This window comes from Nipponia nippon, unplaced genomic scaffold, assembly GCF_047370975.1.
Source record: "Nipponia nippon isolate SJK-2023a ecotype South Korea unplaced genomic scaffold, ASM4737097v1 scaffold_8, whole genome shotgun sequence".
Taxonomy (NCBI): Eukaryota; Metazoa; Chordata; class Aves; order Pelecaniformes; family Threskiornithidae; genus Nipponia; species Nipponia nippon.
The window spans coordinates 676,977-696,335 of NW_028262402.1; the positions used below are offsets into that span (position 1 = coordinate 676,977).

The 19,359-nt window shown below is 44.6% G+C and overlaps 1 protein-coding gene and 1 long non-coding RNA gene across 11 annotated transcripts in view; one reads left to right on the plus strand and one right to left on the minus strand.

The window, feature by feature from the left end:
• The first annotated feature begins 809 nt into the window (after positions 1-809).
• Positions 810-11,821, plus strand: PGAP4 (post-GPI attachment to proteins GalNAc transferase 4). The gene is made up of 2 exons (XM_087742636.1): positions 810-967; positions 10,490-11,821. The coding sequence occupies exon 2, from the start codon at positions 10,614-10,616 to the stop codon at positions 11,799-11,801; it is 1,188 nt and encodes a 395-aa protein (XP_087598762.1). The 5' UTR covers positions 810-967; positions 10,490-10,613; the 3' UTR covers positions 11,802-11,821.
• Positions 3,099-19,359, minus strand: part of LOC148050425 (uncharacterized) — a 30,067-nt gene continuing 13,806 nt past the window's right edge. For 3 of the 10 annotated variants that reach the window (XR_015701107.1, XR_015701103.1, XR_015701104.1), the window contains 3 exons: positions 18,711-18,935; positions 17,478-17,587; positions 16,587-17,364 (listed from right to left, as the gene is read on the minus strand). This is a non-coding gene — a long non-coding RNA (uncharacterized LOC148050425). Of the gene's footprint in view, positions 4,713-11,812; positions 14,118-14,147; positions 15,804-16,586; positions 17,365-17,477; positions 17,588-18,710; positions 18,936-19,359 lie in introns of those variants that run through there. The other 7 variants (XR_015701109.1, XR_015701112.1, XR_015701108.1 and 4 more) reach the window with 7 other exon arrangements.

The following is a 19,359-nucleotide window of genomic DNA, read 5'->3' on the forward strand; positions in this document are numbered from 1 at the left end:
TTTGATATGATTTTTGGATGCTGAACAGCCTGATACAAATTTTGGTGTGCCCGGTGAGCCTCCCCACTTCAGTGAATACATCGGGGACGAATTCATTACAGATCAACATGGTGAAAGCTCAGCATTGCTACATATCGAGGCTGACATGCACATAGAACAATCTGCTGGTAACTCTGAAGCACTGACTTTCCACTTGAGTATGCGGGGAGTGCTCTTCTGCTCCACGAAGTGAGGCGCCGTGATCCGTACGGCTGGCGAGGGGCTCGGCGTGGGGCGCAGAGCTGGCGCCCAGGAAACAAAGGGGCGAGGGCCGCCGGCGGGGGGGAGCCGCGCAGAGGGGACGCGACGGGGCAGCGCCGCAAAGGCGCGGCCGTAGGAGCCGGTAAACACACCGGCACAGCACATCTGAAACCCTGGCTGGGGAAGGGCTGTGGGGAGGTTTGTGCAGCCGCAGGGCTCCGCAGCGCTACCGGCCGGGCGTTGCGCTGCTCCCGAGGGAGCATTCGGGGGCCGCGGAGCAGGAAGGAGGGATGCTGGCTGCGCTGCGGGCTCTGCGCCGCGAGTCTTTCTGAGGGTCAGGCAATTCGCCTTTTGCTTCTTAACCTCCTTTCACACACCTCCCCCCTCTCTGGTTTTCGGCTTCTCACTCTTGTCGGCTCCCCTTCCCCTCCTTCCGAGCATCTCTCTCTGTGCTGGCATAGTCAGTCACATGTTTAGGCTTTGATGCCTTTAATCCCACCCTCGCCGCCCGAGAGGGAGGAGAAAAATTTGCGGGAGAGAAGTGAGCAACAAGCAGCGGCACGATAAAACAGAAAGCGGAGCTGTGCGTCCCCCCCACCCCGCCCCGGCGGGGGCGGAGAGTCGGCGGCGCCGGTAGCGGGCTGCAGGCAGCGGCGCGGAGCCCCGCTCTCCCCGGGGCTGCGGGATGCCCGCTGGTGCGCGGGGCGAGGCTGCCGAGCAGGAAAGGGTAAATCCGTCCGTGTGGCTCGGGCTGTCCCGGGGGGGCTGGTTCTCGGCTTTCCTGCGGGGACTGGGGGGAGAGGGGGGCCGCCCTCCCGGCGTGGCTTTAGGGACCGCCCCGGGAAGGCGCTCCGGAGCGGAGGGTGGCGGCGGGCGTCCCTGTCCTGGCGGCTGCACCGGGCCCCGGGGGAGCTGGTGCCAGGGGAGGCACCGAGTTACTGACTCGTTAGCGGTGGAGAAGGGCGTGCTTGGCGGGAACCGGCGGGGCCCAGCGGCTGTAGCTGCCGCACCCGAGCAGGGGGCAGGCGGAGAGCCTGCAGGGGACGAGGAAGCGTGTTGTGCTTGCTCTGAGGGTGTGGCTATACGTGGTGACAAGCAGAAGAGAGGGTGGCCAGAGCCTGCCTGGGCCTACGGAAACAGCCCTTCTGTTAGGCAAGGTGAATTAAACTCTTTTAAGGAGACAAGAAAAAAAAAAAAAGCCAAACAGCCAGCTTCAGCCCTGTGCTTGGTGCCACCCAAAGGAGCCGAGGGAAAAGCATGGCCAGAATTTCTCCGCTCAAAAGTCCGGGCAAGGGGGGCGAGGACTGGGCACACTGAAATGCCATCTGTGCCTCTGCTGTTCTGCAAGGAGGGCAGAGAGTGGAGGGGGGATCAGCTTTTCTTATCCAACGCCCTCTCCTCTTTGACCATCATCACTAAGGTAACTGCTATTAATCCCAGTGCTTTAAGGGTCACCTTGTGCTACCTGGCAGCTCTCCCAAAGAGAAAGAGGAGCACCTAGGAAACCTAAGGGCTGAAGTCACTGACATTTAAAATCATAGGCTGTGGAGGAGATTTGCAGCCGTGCGGATGGTGCAGCAAAACATGAAACGATACCAGTGTGCACGACAGGTTCATAGGCTGGCTTGCTCTTTTATAGTAACTGAGAAAATAATTTTATGTAGAACCAGTGGGCTGCCATAAAGGCACACCAGGGTCAGCAAGCATTTGCAAACATGAAATATAGGAGAAATACCCTCCTGCACATGTGAAATCTGCTGCTTTCTTGTCTGTCCAACAAGGGCAGTAGTAATTATCTAAGAGACTATTTTTCAGCTACTGTATTTATCCCATTTTCGTCCCTTGGCTCAGACGGATCACCAGTATCCCCCAGAAGCAGGGCATCCCATTTACCATGCCTTTGTGTGCAGGATAAATAGTCTGTTTCATACATGGGAGGGGAGGGAAGGAAGACTGTGTGTGTTCCTCAGACACAACTGGTGAATACAGGGAAAAAGTCAGTAGTACTGTTTAACATTAGTAGACAGTGTCTCTTAAAAGAGGAATGCTGTGTATCAATATGACTAAACTTTTTCTTTCAATATGCTGGTTGTCGCCTGGTACAGTTTTGCATTTTTATTGTTATATAGACCTATTCCAGCTGGAAGCTTACAGCCTTGTCATCAAAGGCCTTTGCTCACATGACTTCCCTATGACTGTGTTTTATTCTTTACAGTCATAAATGAAAAACAGTAAAGCTGCAACATTTTCTGCATTAGCAGCCATCACCACATCTGTTTCCTTTTCTTTCCCTCTCCTCCCATTCATATACCCACACCCCCCAGCCCTGCTGTCACAGGTTACTTACTAAGAAAGTCATCATTGTGGGGCTAACTACAAGGTTTTATGAATGATTAAGCGATGATCAAATGATAATTAATCAATGATTGAATGATAATTAAATGATAATCAAATGATGATTACATAATAATTGCATGATAATTAAACAGTGATTTAACAATGACTTAACAATAATCGATAATTAACCTGTAATGAAATGGTACTTGTACAATGATCTAATTGATGATTTCAACAATGATTTAAACGATGATGAGATGGCTGTCAAACACTCTGCTACTTACTACACTTCTAATACTTAAGCTATAGCTGGATATATATAAATGTTGCTAGCATACAATATACTTTCAGGCCCAATGTAAAATGTTGCTTACCTCATTATAGATAGCAGATGCTGGGTAACGGATCTCTCAGCCCCGAGGAGTAGCCTTGAGAAGCATCCCTGCCCAAGGGGAGATCGCTGCACAGCCCGCTGCTGCACAGGAGAGCTCAATGGGCTTGGGGGGGTTACAGGTATCTATAGCATAAAGTGATTGACTGTAGTCAAACCCCCCTTTGGTGTATGTGCAGGAGTGCAGCTGTAAGAGTTGTAGTTTTGCCTAGTCCCAGCTCAGGCTGGTACCATTAGCTCCTGATAAGATGTGGCCTAGACTCCTTAGTTTCTGAAAAGATTTGGCCTAGCACAGTTCTCACAGTTTGCACAGTGGGGCTGATTTGTCGGTGATGCCCGAACCAGAGCGCTGCTCACTCAGTCAGAGTGGGTGCACCCTTCACACCTACCCAAATCACGGATATTTGGGGAGCTAATTTAACCTGCTTGTTGCTCTTTCAGTGAAATAGCTGGTTTCCTAGCAAGCCCTGAGGGCACAACTGGGTACAGAAATCGAATAGAGGAGTTATGGCAGAAGGAGCTATTCTGCAATAGCTGCACTGGAATACCTCATTTCTGCTGCTCTGGAATAGCTTCTTCTGGGCAGACTTCTCCAACACCAAGATGTCTTTGTCCTCGTCTGTTCAGGTTGCTTTTACATCTGCATACCACACTTAGTAGCTGTTTTTTCAATAGCTATTCTAGATAATTTGCCTCTGTGGATTACCAGTATGGTTAAACTGTAAAATGCTAGCTGTTCATGACAACTAAACCAGGCTGATCTGTTACATATCTGGGAAAAACAGATTCCCTCCTATGTTTTATATTCTTAAGCTGAAGATCCACTAAAGTAGAAATTGCCATCTGCTGTATTTGTGTACAGTATCTTGTATGCAGGTGCCTGGTCGTATTTTAGCAAAAGACTGTAACACAAGGAGGTAAAATACCAATTATCTATAGCACGTCTGATGAGTCAATGCACATTTAGCTCTGAGATTCCAGGAGCAGACAGCAAAGGTAATAACTGGTGCCATTACTAGCAGCAGCTTTTTCTAATGCAATTTTTCTTTTTTTAACAGATAGGGATGTAAATTTTGTGCTAAAGCACAAGTGAGCTTAAACCAAAAGCCACATTTAAGATTTTGGAGGGCTCCAGGCAGATCTCTGTGAAAATGTGCAGCAATTTTTATACAGATCAATATCAAATTCTCTAACATAGCCCTTTTTTACCTCTGGCACAAAAGAAAATGTAAATTCAGACAGATACAGATTGCATCATTTTAAAGGCACGTAAATCTTTGGTGTCATCTTCTAAAAGACAGCTCCTCACAATACTCCTTGCCTCAAGTCTCTGTGTTAAGCCATTATCTTGCAGAACTCTCTCCTCCAGGCTGCTTTCCACTCCCTCTTGATCTGAATACTGACCTTACTGCTTGATAGCAACAGGGAAGAGCATTGCTTTCCAATGACATTGCATAGCAGGGAGGCAACCAGGTGAAAGTCAGCAGGTGTTGAGAATGGGTTCCCTTCAGATTTATGTATAGAGGAAAATGAATATACATGAGAAACAAGACAAAAGTTGGGGAAATAACTGTAATTAATATACATTCAGTTCACAGCCTGTTTCACTGTTGGCATAGTTTTACCTTCTTAGTTCAAGGGAAATGGAGAAAGTATCTTCCAGCTGCCACATCCGTGTACCCTGCCTGTTAGTTCAGTTGCTTTCAAACTGTGGTCCCTGAATTTCTAGGGATTGATGAACAACCTGTAAAAGTTAACTACAGTTAAATGAGAAAAGCAGACCAGCCTATCAGTAGATTTACATTCAAGATGCAATTCTGCAGTTTCTGGTGTTTTCTAACTGGACAGGGTTACTCCCTGTGTATCTCTGCATTTTCACTTTTCTAATAGTGCTTAAATTCCATCTCCTTGGACAGAAAAAGTTTATCATAGAATACCAGGTTGGAAGAGACTTCAAGGATCATCTGGTCCAACCTTTCTTGGCAAAAGCACGGTCTAGACAAGATGGCCCAGCACTCTCTCCAGCCGAATCTTAAGTGTCCAGTGTTGGGGAATCCACCACTTCCCTGAGAGGTTATTCCAATGGCTGATTGTTCTCATTGTGAAAAATTTTCCTCTTGTGTCCAATCCGAATCTCTCCAGGAGTAACGTGTACCCATTGCCCCTTGTCTTTTCCACATGACTCCTTATAAAAAGGGAGTCTCCATCTTCTTTGTAGCCACAAAGGTCATTGACAGGCTCTGAGGAATGGTAGATCAAAACAGACAACTGTGCCATTGATTTCTACCTCTTAAAGCACATAGGTCCTGCAAAGTACCAAGTCCAAACCCTCTCCAGCTCCCTAGCCACTTCTCTTACGCTTCAAGCTATCATTAACCTGTTAGACCATAGCAGTGTTATGCCTCTAGTGCATAGACCCTAAGAAACAAAAAGTAAAGTTCTAAGGGAACTGAGAGATCAGGTGCATCACCAGCAGCCCTGGTCTTTGCCATAGCAGGAAGCGTTTTACATGAAGGTTAAATTAAACAGCCTAGCTTATTTGACGTTCGTTGTCTAGAAACAACATAATGACAACTGCTTTAAGCAGTGCTTGAAGTAGGAGAGGGAAAAGATATATTTGGTACCTGCTAGTAAAATACAATCAAGGAGCAACTGCTGAGCTCTTACCATTAAGGTTCTGCTGAATGTTTTTAGAAGCACGGCTCTTGCCAGAATGGTTTGTATTTTCTAGGGATCCAAACTCCCAGTTTGGCATCTAAGTGTTACAGCCAGATTTGTGAATGCTTTGCTTCTGCTGGACACTGCTGTTTTCAAGGTGATCCTGAACACATTGCAGAAATATTATCTGGCACCTGACCTACTAAAAGCTGTCAGAAAACAAGAGGAATTGCAGATGAGAAAAGCTGGCCATCTGGTCCAGTAATAGGGGTCAGCTCATGGTAGGGACCTCATGTTTCGGAAGCTGAGGATGTCTGTACGCAACCGTCAGCTGTCAGCATGCATATATGAAACAGAAGGAGATCTATACGGCTCTTCATGAGTTTGTGAAGCTTGCATCAGTTTCCCCAGGTTCAAGCAGGACTGTTTGCTGGTGCACTAACAATATCACAGCCAAGACAAAGCTCTTGTCTCTGCCAGAGAGGGTTAATTAGTAGAGGAACTTGGTCCTGAGGTTGCAGCTTGTCCACACGATGTTAGGTTGGGGCGTAGAAGTGTTTTTCGCACATCAACTTGGGATGCCACTATAGGATCAACACACAAGTCAAAACTACAACTTGTGTGAACACCATTACTACTACCACCATTACGGCTGAGGTGGTGACTGTAACAGCTGGCCTTTCCATGACATTTTGCGAGAGCCTACCTTTGTTTCCCAGAGAGATGACTCTGTGGCTTCTGACCACATGCCTTCATCCAGCTGTTTTTATGTTAGGAAAGGAATGGCTTTTCCCATTAACACTGAAAAGAAGTGTAGTTAGGCAAAAAGGAATCATTTAATATTGCAATCATAAAGGAATAATTATGGCCTTGTCTCACAGAGCAGGCAGTAGAAGACAGAGATGCCCTCTCTTACATTAACTCTCCAGGAGCCTCCTAAAATTTCACAGCTTTGGAACATGTAGGAAGCTTTGTTCCAGGAATACCTCCCTGCAGGAATACCTTTGTGGAGAGGAGTTTGGAGCAGACAGAAAATCAGCTTTCTCTTTTAAAGCGCTAGCACAGCAGACAGTATTCTGCACGCCAAAGAGGACGTTACTCATTTTTGTACTCTTCCTCAGTGTGTGCAGAGGTAACTTTTTTCTGAACAGTATAATTCAGCCAAGTAATTAAGGGACTAATGAAGATGGGAATGTAGATTTCGAACCAGGTGAACCCCATGTTTCTGGAAGGAATCTTCACCATGAGGATCTAAGTAAAGAAACAAGCTGAATAGATAGCTTTATATCGCCATGGCTTAAAAACGTATTTAAGCAATGGCTCAGTTCTACACAGAACGTATATAAAAATGGCCTCCACTGCAAGTATTTACATGGTTGCAGAGTAGTTATTATTCAGGATTCATACTTTTTTTTTTTAAAGTACTATAAAATCCAATTCTGATTCTTGCCTTTCTCCTCAAACTTCATTTTTCTGTCAGAAATGTCACTTTAATACTTAAAGAAGAAGAAACAAGATTTTTTTTTTTCCCTAAAAAGGGAAAAAAATGCAAGTGACAGTACCAACAGCTTCTGTAAACTGCAAAGTGAGAACTGTCCTAATGACTAGAAAACAGCCTGACCCGAAAGTCTGGATTCAAGTCCTGCAGATGAGATCAAACTTCACCTCTGTAGAAGCAAGAAATTTCTATCTAGATTTAGAACTCCCGGGCTCCCAGTGTTACAGCCAAAAAGTGGGGAGAAGGTCAGTGTTTCCCCTCTTTTCTAGATCCTTCAGCTTGTTTTTGGCATGAACTAGAGTATTTGACCCACTTTAATATGCTCCTGACCATTTTTAGCCTCTGTGGTTTATTCCACTACCCAGTGAAAACAGCCTTTTCCTCTGCAAATGAACTGATAAAGAGCATGGCAGTCAATGTGAGTGCTCACAGCCCAGGCAGCAGAGGAAGATCTGGAGAGAAGCAAAAGTGCCTGTTTGATCGTTGTTTTCTTTGAGGTGTTCCGAGTTGCGAAACCAGAGTAAGAGCTCTAAGATCTTGAGTTGTGTTACTGATGAGGTGAAGCCAGGATAAGTCAGAAACGCTTTTGAATATGACACTGTGACCTGCATGGCTGGCTTCCAGTCCTGCGTGCTTTCTCAGAGTTAGCTGCTGCTTTGTATGCAGCGAGGAGATGCCTCCCGAGCGAGTGGTGCTTGCCCGCACCAACCTAGCTCCCCTGCCATGTGCCAGGAGCTGTGACACCGGCAGGTGGAGTCCCAGCACAGCTTTCCCAGCAGGCAGGGCCGGTGGAGCACGGACCGTCCGGCAGCAGACCTAAAGGGAGTCCACCCACGGGTACCTTCTCGTGGTACAGGTGAGCCCGACCCTTGAACAACGCGGGCTGCAGAAGAGCAAGACCTCAGGCAAGCTTCCCTATGGTTCGGCTCCACAGCTCAGCTGGCTGCCAGCCAGCTGTTCCTGCCGCTGCGGGGAAGACATGACACCCGTTTCTCCCTTTTCAGTAGAAGATGGTATGAGGGAGGAGGCCTCTTGCTCGGGTGGGCATTACCGATGCTTCAATGTATGTCCTGAGCTACAGAGCTCACTGCAGGCTCATAGTTTTTGTAGCTCAGATCTCCAGCGTAGCTGGCAGATGGAAAGTAAGTTTCTTTACTCCCCAAGAACTAAACTACCTTCTAGCTTTTCTTCATCTCCTTTTCCCACTGTGGTCCTCACTTTCAAGTTTGGAGGCTGGCTCAGCGACAGTGCCAACAGTGCTGCTTGCATCAAGAGGAGGCTCAAAAGTATGTCAGTGTGAGTTACAGAATATGATTCTGCATTTGCGTGTTCCCTTAATGTTTGTGACTGGTTAGCAGAAAATGAGAAAAAGGAAAGCCCTGGATTTTGGATGAATAAGTACATTTAAATGCCAGGTCTTTGCATCTGATGGATTTCAGGTCTTCATGTCCTGAATCATTATGGCTTGGATCTGGCGGCTGAAATGCAGCCATCACTTTTAAGGCCTTTACAAGGTACATTGATGCAATACAATGCAGTGTCTGTGAAACAGGATTGTGTAATCAGAAAGAAAAAAAAAAGAGCTATATGGGAAGACACTGTAGATTCTCATGCATCAGTGTGTACATTTGTTATCTCTATTTAATTACACTAAATCTTTGAAGTCTTGTGTTTTTGTGAATCGTAAGATAGCACAACACTGATGCTAGAGTCTGTCCAAGGATGGATTGAGATCTCGCAGCATGAAGTGCTTGGTCTCTAACAAATACTTGGAATAACACTTGTATATTTTCCATTTATCTTAGTAAAAGGCCTTTCATATAGTATTGTCAAGATTCCCATATGGCAATAGAAAGTAGTTCTCTTGATGGTAAATACAGCAAATCTGTGACTATGGTTAATGAAGGCAGTTTAGAAGTGGTGCCAGATTTAGATCCTGCTCAGGGTCCTGAGTCATTTCTTCTACATGGTCCATTCTTCTGAGACAGAGGAGAAAAGCCACGGCCCTGATTTTTTTCCATCCACACATCATTGCTTAGGCTGTTTCAGGTGACAGTGCAGAGAAGGAAAAAGGGTAACATTTTGGTCTGGGAGCACCATTTGATGATCAGAACTTGGTGAAGGCAGAAGGTTACAAATGGGAGAAATGCTCCACTGAATGGGGCACAGTCAGTCAGTGGGCAGAGGGGCATGAATAACAGCTCATAAGGAGAGAGAATGGAAGTAAAAGAGCGAGTCCAACAGCAGATTAAAAAGTGAAATTACTGGCACAAGAGCGTTCATCTGAACAGCCTAATTGCCCTGATTTTCTGTAAGGTTCTGACAGTCAGGCTGTTAGGAGTTCACGGCAGCCCAGAGAAGCAGAACAGAAAAGCCAAATATGGCAAAATTGAACTCTTGTGAAGGTGGATGTTTGCTTAAAGTGTGTGTGTATTGTATACAAAAAATATATATTGATATAAATGTTTCCATTTTAAATTAAAGGCATATAATTTTTAATTACAAACTTTTAAATAACAAATATGAGTCAATGGCTCAATTGCAACTTGTTAATTTTGCTGTGACTGTATTTCACAGGGTCTAGAGAGGAGACGTGAGAGAGAGAGAGACACGCACGCACGCACGCACGCACGCACGCACACTCTCCCCCTCTCTCCCCCTCTCTCCCCCTCTCTCCCCCTCTCTCCCCCTCTCTCCCCCTCTCTCCCCCTCTCTCCCCCTCTCTCCCCCTCTCTCCCCCTCTCTCCCCCTCTCTCCCCCTCTCTCCCTCTCTCTCTCTCTCCACTTAGTGTACACATGTCCTTAGTGAAGGAAATCGGTATCTTTGTTATCTTGCTTCACAGTCTGGGGAGTAAAGTGAAAAAGCATGTGTTTGGAAGTGTGTCAGTAACAGAAGGGAAGAATGTGTTATTCCACAGAGGTAAAAGTTTGTCTCTCAAGTATGTGCTAGGCTACGATACAAGAGATCTGGCTTTGGTTCTTGGCTATGACCCAAGTCTTGCTATGTCACTGTGACCACATAGTGGTATCTAAGTTCTCTGCCTTTAACAGAAAGGGATTTCCACACATCCTGCATCCACATTGCCTGTTTGTTATGTATTTGAAGCATAGTAAGACACACAACAAAGTCCTATCTAGCTAAGTGAGATCAGAGCTCCTACGTGCTGAAAAGGCCTTAGGGGCACTTTCCTGGAAACTCAGCCTCCCATGACAATTCTGTGATGCCCCCACCACAAGGGACTCCTCAGGGGCCTTTTATTTTGGCTTACTCTGTGACTAGCCCTCAGCTTTCCATTTTCTCAAATCACGATCTTCCCACTCTGACAGTTCCTATTTCATTAACCATCTTTTTTCTTCCCCTCTAGGCTTGGACAAATTGTGCAGGTTTGGGAGCCACTGCCCCAGTGATACCTTGCAATCCAGGGAGGATGCACTGGAAGTGAAGGAACGAAGGCATGAACAGAGCAGGGGTGCCCTCCTGCTGCAGCCATGTTACACCAAGCCCGGCAGCTCTGTGGGAGGTGGTGCCGTTGGTCCAGTCCTTTTATCCATCTCCTCACACTGACTGTGGTGACATTCGGTGTGCTCGCACCTTTGATTTGCCACCGGCTCCTCCACTCTTACTACTATTTGCGGCGCTGGCACCTGAACCCCATGAGCCAGGAGTTCCTGGAGCAGAACCAGCAGGAGGGCCAGGCTGCCCTCCGTTACTTTCAGAAGCTGCAGATACCAAATGTTTCCGAGGCCTCTGGCCGTGATGCCTTCCAGCCCTTGCTGCTGGTCACCATTATCACTGTGCAGAGGCAGAATGATTTCCACTATGTCTTGCAAGTGGCCTCCCAGTTCCACCGCCTCCTCCAGAAATGTGGTGCACATTGCCGGAGCCACCGCATGCTCCTCTGTAATGTGGAGTCAGACCCCAGCAGCCATCAGGATGTCAGGCTGCTGAGGAGCTTCTTTCCTATGGTCAGTCGTGACAAAACTGGGGAGAACCTTGACCCCAGCATGAACCAGTTTGAGAAGGAGAAGCAGGACTACATCTTCTGCCTTGAGCAGTCGCTGTTGACGTACAACCCAGAATACATCCTCGTAGTGGAAGATGATGCTGTGCCACAGGAGGAGATATTCGCTGTCTTGCAGCACCTCTTGTTTGGACGGTTCTCCAAACCATACCTCAGAGACGCACTCTACTTCAAGCTTTACCATCCTGAGAGGCTTCAGCGCTACTTCAACCCCGAACCCATGAGAATCCTCGAGTGGCTAGGTCTGGGCATGTTCCTGGGGCCCGTGCTGAACTGTGTGTACTCCTGGGCAACCGGGCGCCCCAGCCTCAGTTGGCCCATTGTCTTGTTCTTTGCTTTGTACAGTATGGCTTTGTCAGAGCTGGTGGGACGGCATTACATGCTGGAGCTGCGCCGGCTGACCCCCATGCTGTATAATATTGTGCCGGTCACGGAGTGCTGCACGCCTGCCATGCTGTTCTCCGCTCCCTCTGCCCACCGTGCCTTAGGTTACCTGAAGGGGCTGCACTGCCGCCAGGGTTTTGCTAAGGATATTGCCCTCTACTCACTGCTGCGTACTAAGAGGGAGAACGCCTACGTGGTAGAACCCAACCTGGTCCGGCATGTGGGAATGTATTCCAGCCTTCGGCTAAATGACAACCCAAAACTGCTGTGATCTGTCCATACCTTTCCAGACACAAAGCCCAGAGAACTTGCCACTGGCTAGAGAGACAGTGTGCAAACTCAGATGTCGTGGTGCTCACACTGGGCATCCTGTGCCTGCAGGTGGACAAAGAATAACTCTCTTTAAAAAAAGTTTCTGAAAAAATAAACTTATATACATGCAGAACCTATTTAGTATATACTTAGAACTGATCACCATGTACCATGTGGGAGGGGAGTGGAGGATTCCAGCTGAGGGTGTGGATTGTCTACTCTCCTTAATCATTCTTAGGGAAAAGCTCTCACACCAATATAAACAGCTATACTGCCTACTCTCCTTTACATTGGTTACAGAAATCCTCACCTTAGAGCAACAGAAATGTTGGACAAGGTGAATGATTCAAATTTAAGTTAGTGAGGAGGAAAAGCCCATATTTTCCCATCCTTACTAAGGTGTGATCTCTGACTTCTGTTTGTTTCAAAGCTGTGTTTTTGAGCAGACCTTTCAAAAGCAGCAGTGGTTTACGTGAACTTTCCCACAAATTTCGCCTAGATTCTTCAAATTTTACAAAGCCTCTATTTGTTACTGTCTCCCCCTACAGATTCTATCTGCAATTCAACCCTTCCCACTCCTTTTTCTTGGAACAGAGGCTCTTAAAAACAAAGCCTCCAATGCTTCGTTAAAGGTAGGAATAGAAAAACAGAATATCAGCCATTGGTGTTATACAGCCAGGTCAAAAATGCACACTTTCATTGGTGCATTACATACATTATAAACAACACGGGATGACTACTGTGTTGATTGCTATCCTCACTAGTTGTAGTGGATCCAGGTTATTAAAAGAGGCCTTATCAGTTGCTGATTAGACTTAGATGTTCAACACGAATTTACCTTGACTTCCTATCAGCACAGAGGCAAAGGAAGGATTAGATCAGATGCTGTTATCGTGCAGGATCCTTGTTTGATTTTGGAGCTGTAATTCACAGCTCAGCCTAAGTGGTTCATTCACTGCTCCTGGCAGCAAGCAAAATACCCGTAAGAAACAAAGCTAGCTGTTAATAAAAACAAGCAGCAATGGCACAACACATCAAGGGGCCACTCTGATACTGACCCATTAACTTAATGTGCTCTGGTTGTTAGGCATTTGGGATAGGTACTTTGTACCACAGCTACGGGCACAGTTAAATACAAAACCATGCAGATGACAGAGATCTCATACAGAATCAAAACTGGCACCAAAATGTTTATGTCTAATGAAAAGCCCACCTTTACTTTAGTGGGCTTTGAATCAAGTTCACTTACATGTGGAGTTTGGTTCAACTATTTTTGAAACCATATTCCTAGCTTTGGAATGAACCAAGTACAATATTTTTGTCAAGTTTTGGTCAGTGGGGGTGTTTGTTTTTTTTGTTTTTGGTGAAGGAAGAGCTCTAGTTTGAATTTTCTTTCCACTAGTCTCTCCCAAGTGATTTATGCCTTAAGCTCTTAACAAGTCTGGTTGTAGATGTGAAAGACATAAGACTTGAGAGATGAAACCAAAGAAAGTTGCAAACCTCCAGCTGTCAGCGCGCGATGGGCATCAGTTACACAACACAAGCACATAATGCAAGTTAGCGAGAAGTGGCTTCACAACACAGAGCAGTGCTTTGCTGCCTTAGTAATCAGCTGGGATACTTTTATAACACCTTTGGAAATCAGATGTGAGTAAAACCTGCTTGTGGATTCCATGTCATTCCAACAGCAAAGCACCTCTCCTGTCAGAGGACACAGAAAAAACTGCACAGACAGGACAGGGATTTACTCCCAGCTGCTGAAAACCCCAAAGATACCAGGGTGGTCACACGGTGGCAGGTGGGCAAACCTATTCTCAGGCTTTACGATAATATGGTTAAGATGGCAGGATTTGAGTGTCATTGTATATTTATTCCACTAAGTGCCTGTGTGTGTGAGGAAATAAAATTTTTTTGTTTATGCATCTTCAGTTGTGAATGTTTCAGTGTGGTGTGCTTTCTTGTCATTCTTTTTCTGTCTTTGTACTGTACAAATCCAGGACAATGCCCTGTTCTTTTCATGAGGGTCCATTCATACTCATTCTTGCAAAGAAAACCTCACAGCAAGGTACAATAAATGGGACAGGGAAAGGAAAAAGGAGGAAGGAAAAGAAAGAAAGAAACCTTAGAAAAGAAACCAACCAACTATATGCAGTTAATAAATGTTTTGATGTGGGAAATTATATCTGTTTGTCTTATTTTCCTTGTTTGCCCAGTAGTACTTCATGTGTTATCCCAGAAGTCCAGAGGAGGTCAATAATTTCACTGAGCTTCATAGCTGAAAATTAAAAACATGAATTTGAGGCTTCCCTTCTAAACTAGAAGACAATTTTCAGGGTATAAGAGACGAGAGAAGTTGACTGGGAGACCAAACAATACGCAGAGGGCCTGCAACTTGAACGTGCTGGTGAGAGAGTTTCCGATAAACCCATTCAGAACAAACTTCTTTGTACAAGGAACAGGTTAATAAATTCTTCAAGTCCTTCTGGAATAATTTCCTTAAGTGCCCAATTCACCTTTACAACAGAGGTGCTTCCTTTACTGAGCCTGCTGGGGGCAGTTTCTGAGTTGACTCAGATACTTGCTCAGTGCCCACCATGCCAAGGTGGCATCTCAGGCAAATGTTCCTTCCTCTGCTGCCTCTGAACTTTCACAAGTAGATTGATTTTTGTTTCTGTTTTCTGTGCCACATGTTGTATTAGAAATGACAAGTCAGACAAGTGTACTTTGGCCTTGGAACAGAAAATGGGAGGCTACTGTGAGTTCTTAATTCCTGCAGGATTTTGTTCCACAGTTCGGGCTAAAAATGCAGTTTCAAATACACAAGCCTTTTCCCTCTCTTTTCTATCAGCGGAGTGGAGCTGAGTTGCCATATCTCAGGCTATGTAAGTTCAAGGCCTAGCATTAACTGCGTGAAACGTGGCCTTAAGAGTTTGGTTTTATCCACATTAAAACAGACTTAGTGACTGTTTTTGAAACAATATGGATTTTATTGAGTGTTGAATCATTCCCAATAGTTCAGAGACAATTTTTCAATGCAGCAACTATGGCTTGCACAAGACAATTCTTGATGGGCCAGACAGCAGGCCTCAAGGCATTATTGTCCAAGAAAATTCAGGCGAAGTTATTCAATTAAACAAAAACTACCTTTGTTTCCAAGGCACATCCAACATAAGAATGATTCTGGCACAACACAAAGCATAAATTGATAGGTCTCTATTAGATTAGAAGCACAAGAGGATTTTCTAACTACAGTAGTATCAATGTCTTAGTGAGAAGCCACTGCATTTGAAGAGAGAAGGAAAAAGCCACCTTCTCAGTTGTGAGGAGCTGTGAATTGCCAGACTGGGTATTTCAACAGCAATTTGGCTGGTTGCAGCGTGAATTACTTTTTTTCTAAAGGTATTTACAAGCAAACTTTCTACCAAATAAACAACCTTTCTATTAAAACTCTGTTGTCTCTTCTTTCTGTATGCCATTGTTTGTTTTCCTGACTGGCAGATCCATCTCTTTCCTTACCATATTTGACTAAGAAAGATATTTCTGTGTTCATGCATCTGCATGCATCTGCATGGATGTAATAATTTGGATTCTACAACAATTCAGGTTGAAAAGGACCTCTGAAGGTCCCCACTCAAAGCAGGTCTTATTAACCAGGGTGCTCAGGCCCTTCTCCAATCAACTATTGAGGCATTTTAATAGGGACTGGAAATAAACTCAAGCTCAAACTGCTGGCATTTAACCTTAGTATACTTTTGCATAGAAAGGCTACATATTTCACAAAAGCAGAAAGGTCATTTTCTGTGGGAGACAGTTGTAGTTACAAAGGCAGTGGCAGTTTCTGTCCCGAAGTTAGAGTTTCTTTTTGTGTATTTCCACACCAGCTTTATAGACGTCGTATCCAAATTCAGCAGATGGCAGGGCCCAACATACGGTTCTGAATAATCTTCAGTAAAACATACATCTGCCAAAAGTGCATATAGAATTAGGTACTCCATGGTCTGTGCTTCTTCACTGCATGTGCCTCTGTTGCTAGAGTAACTTCATTTCCACAAACTATCTGTCCTGCCAGCTCATGCTTTGAGAGAATCCGCCCCATCAGCCAGTTTATTTGTGCACCTATAGGCTAAGAGGCAGCAATATCAATGTCTATTTCCACGACTTTGTTCTGCATGGCAAGCTATGAATGCCACATTCCCAGCTGTGTAACCACTAGTGATATTTAAATGTTGATGAAGAAAAACAGTGTTACATTTTCTTGCCCTGTAGTAAGCATCTGGCCAGCTATGTATTCTTCAGTGCCTACTTTCTCTTTGAATTTCTGCCATGGTGTCCAGTGTTCCTCCAGCAGTGCAGAAACCACGTCTACAATGGCCTTTTCAGCAAACTGGTCCAGTTCAGACATCTGTTGTAGGTTGTATTTTGCAAATTGTATGCCAATGTTAACACGCAGCACCTAGGTGTGCTTTTTTGGGGGACCTGGTGCTGCTTAGATAAACAAGTAATAAACAGTTAAGTGTCTCCCATTATAGCAGCCAGTTGTTTGCCTACCTGCTTTTTTTAAAATCAAAATGTCAACAGAAAGGCACAGAGACCAGTGTCATTACTGCATTTATCTTCATGTCCTGTTACAGCTATTTTGCACAGCCCAAAAACGTTGCCACTGGCAGCCTGATGTAAAGTTGTATCCTTGTTTGCTGTTCCCACTATTGAAATTATTACAAAGATTTGGGTTTTGATAACAGTAATGTTATGTGCTTGCCTGTTTTTCATCCCAAGTCATGGTCTTTGTTGCAGCCCAGCTTTATGACACAAAGAATGAAGAGCAAGCAAACCCTCCCTGTGCAATCCCCTCAGCGCTCCCTGTGGGCCTGTCTGTTCTGCCCAGCACCCTCCATATCCTTCGTGATGTACGTGTCTGTAGACACTGCTCTGAAGCCAGAAATATAGGTGGTTTCTTTCAGTGGAGTTAAACGCCAGTCTCTCTGCATCGGGGGTGAGGGTTGTAGGTGAATGGGGAAAACAAGCTACTTCATAAACAATACCTCTGATTAGATAGGGATGAACAAGCTGGACTTTGAGACAGTTAAGCAAGACTGCAGAGTACAAAAAACAGGAAACATCCAGCACGGTATGGAGAGGTGAGGAGGAGGCAGACTCCACTCAGCTCAAGTCTGCTCTGATTAGACTTTAACCCCATCACGCAGGCAGCACTCCTGGGGCACACAGAGACAGGTGTTTTTCACGTGGAGGCATATTACACTCAGACGTTCTTCCAACTTCCAGTGTTTTTTTCCATTCCATTTCAAACCCTTTTACAGGCCTGACCACATACAGAAGTGTTGATAAGATTACGTACGTCATTTACTGAAGTGCAGAGGGAAGCTTTAACTTTTTCATTTTTCTTTTGGTGACCATGTAATCTCTGAAATGGCTTCATCCATTTCTTTCTTTTTCCTCTTCCTTTCTCAGATGCACTACAGTTTGTATCTCGTCACATTTACTTATTATTTTCATTTAAAATGCTAGTTAATATAAGTAATTAAAGGCAAAATCAGTATCAGAATGATACTGCTGGAAACACAGAAAAAACACAATCATCACCCTGAAGAAACATAAGCAATTCTAAAATTTTTACCTGTTGCCTTTAAACCAGGCTTTCCATTGATTTTAATGTACTTCATCCAGCAACAGTCTTTCCTCAAAACTTCAGTGCAGAACTGACAGATCCTTTGACAATAACGTTGGCTGCAACAAGGACAGCAATTAAATTAACTTATACTATGAAAATCCAGTACTTGCATTGTCAAACTCAAGAAAGCAAAACCACAAATTAAGACCTAAATAATAACCCAAGCCACGTGTAAAGACAGGTTTTAGTGGTCTTTAAAATTTTTAAATGTGTACTTCTGTCAACTTTTGTATGGTAATTTCAGATGGAAAACTCAACATCATCAAAATCTCCAAGCCATTCAAATACAAAATTCACTTATGCTGTGCCACGTTTGTGAGAGGAAATGCCAGAGGCTTCTGTTTTAACATTATCCATCTCTTTTGTAGCTGACCACCATTTTCTGTTTCCATGCTATAGAAGGCATAACAATGAACATTTAAGCTCTCTCACTAGTTATGCATCTTGTTTGCAGTGATGTCTCAAACACGCATTTGAGTGAGCTATAAAGATTTTTATATCACACGACTGTTTATATCAGCTTTCTCATTAACAGATAAAAAAGCCATAATGCATGCAGAAAAACTTAAATCACTGTATTTTGTTAGATATGTATTTAAGTAATCAATTCTCACACATCCAAAACTCTCAAAAAATAGTTAGTAATCCTTTCTCTATTAAAATATTTTTTTCTTCACTGGAAAAGTGGATCAGCAATTACTGCAATAGTCTGTAAAATTACTGTTAAGAATATCAGTAACTGAGAGTACTTGTTCTTTAGCTCAACTGCCCTCCCTTCCCATTCTCCTTGTCCTTAACCTCAGCCTGGGATCTTTGCAGTACTTCTCCCTTCCCCCTTCCCATGCCTAGAGGCAGAGGGGGAAGAGGAACCCTAGGGAGGCAGAGGAGAGTTGATGCTTCCTCAGGAGCTGAACTCCCACAGGAAATCCTGCCTGCATGGCCAGCCATAAAAGCTGCAGAAGACAAACCCCACATACCACTAAGATGGGTGGCAACGCATCCAACAGTAGATGTGACAAAAGGCATCTGTTTCATGCCATTAGCAAGCCACTTTGTCACAAAGTTGTTATCTGTACCGCTTAACACTCATCTGCATGATCTCTGCCTCTCCTTGCCTCCTGTTTTCCTAAAGTCCCCAAATCTGATTCCTGACCTGCGTCCTTATTCCTCTGAACACACCTTCCACCAGGGCCTCGGTGTTCCTCCCAGTCCATGTCCGCCAATGGTGTCCCAGTCTTCCTGTATGGCTACGCCTGTATCAAAATCATGCTGTCCATAGCCACAAATTCAATCTCTGTCAAAGTAATCTCTAGATGTAGCCACCTTTACTAAGGGTGCTCACACCAGCAGACAACCTCTTGCTAGCTGCAGGCCTATGGCTGCATCATGTTACTCTGAAAAAAGCTTAAACAAAAAAAGAAACCATTCCAAAATTAGCTGAGTCACTGGAAAGCTGAGAGAGTTGGCAATACTATGAGTTCAAACACTAAATCTATGAGACAGGTTTACAACTTGGATAATACACCAATTTTGCCATAGAATTATTAGTGCAGACAATGATTTGATATTTTTTATGGGGCAGGTCAGTTGCTCAGTTAAATGCAGGTACACTGCATTCCCCTCACAATGCAAGTTTATTCCTCTTATCATTTAAGGATACATGATACCACTATAACCTAATTTTTAGAGATATAAATATCCCCAAACTATGATTACATAGCTGTGATGATGAAAGTATGTACTCTTTTCCAGTATCACTTTATTATCACTCTCCTACTACTAATTTCTGCACAGCATGGTCAGCATCATGGGTCTGCATGTTAATAGT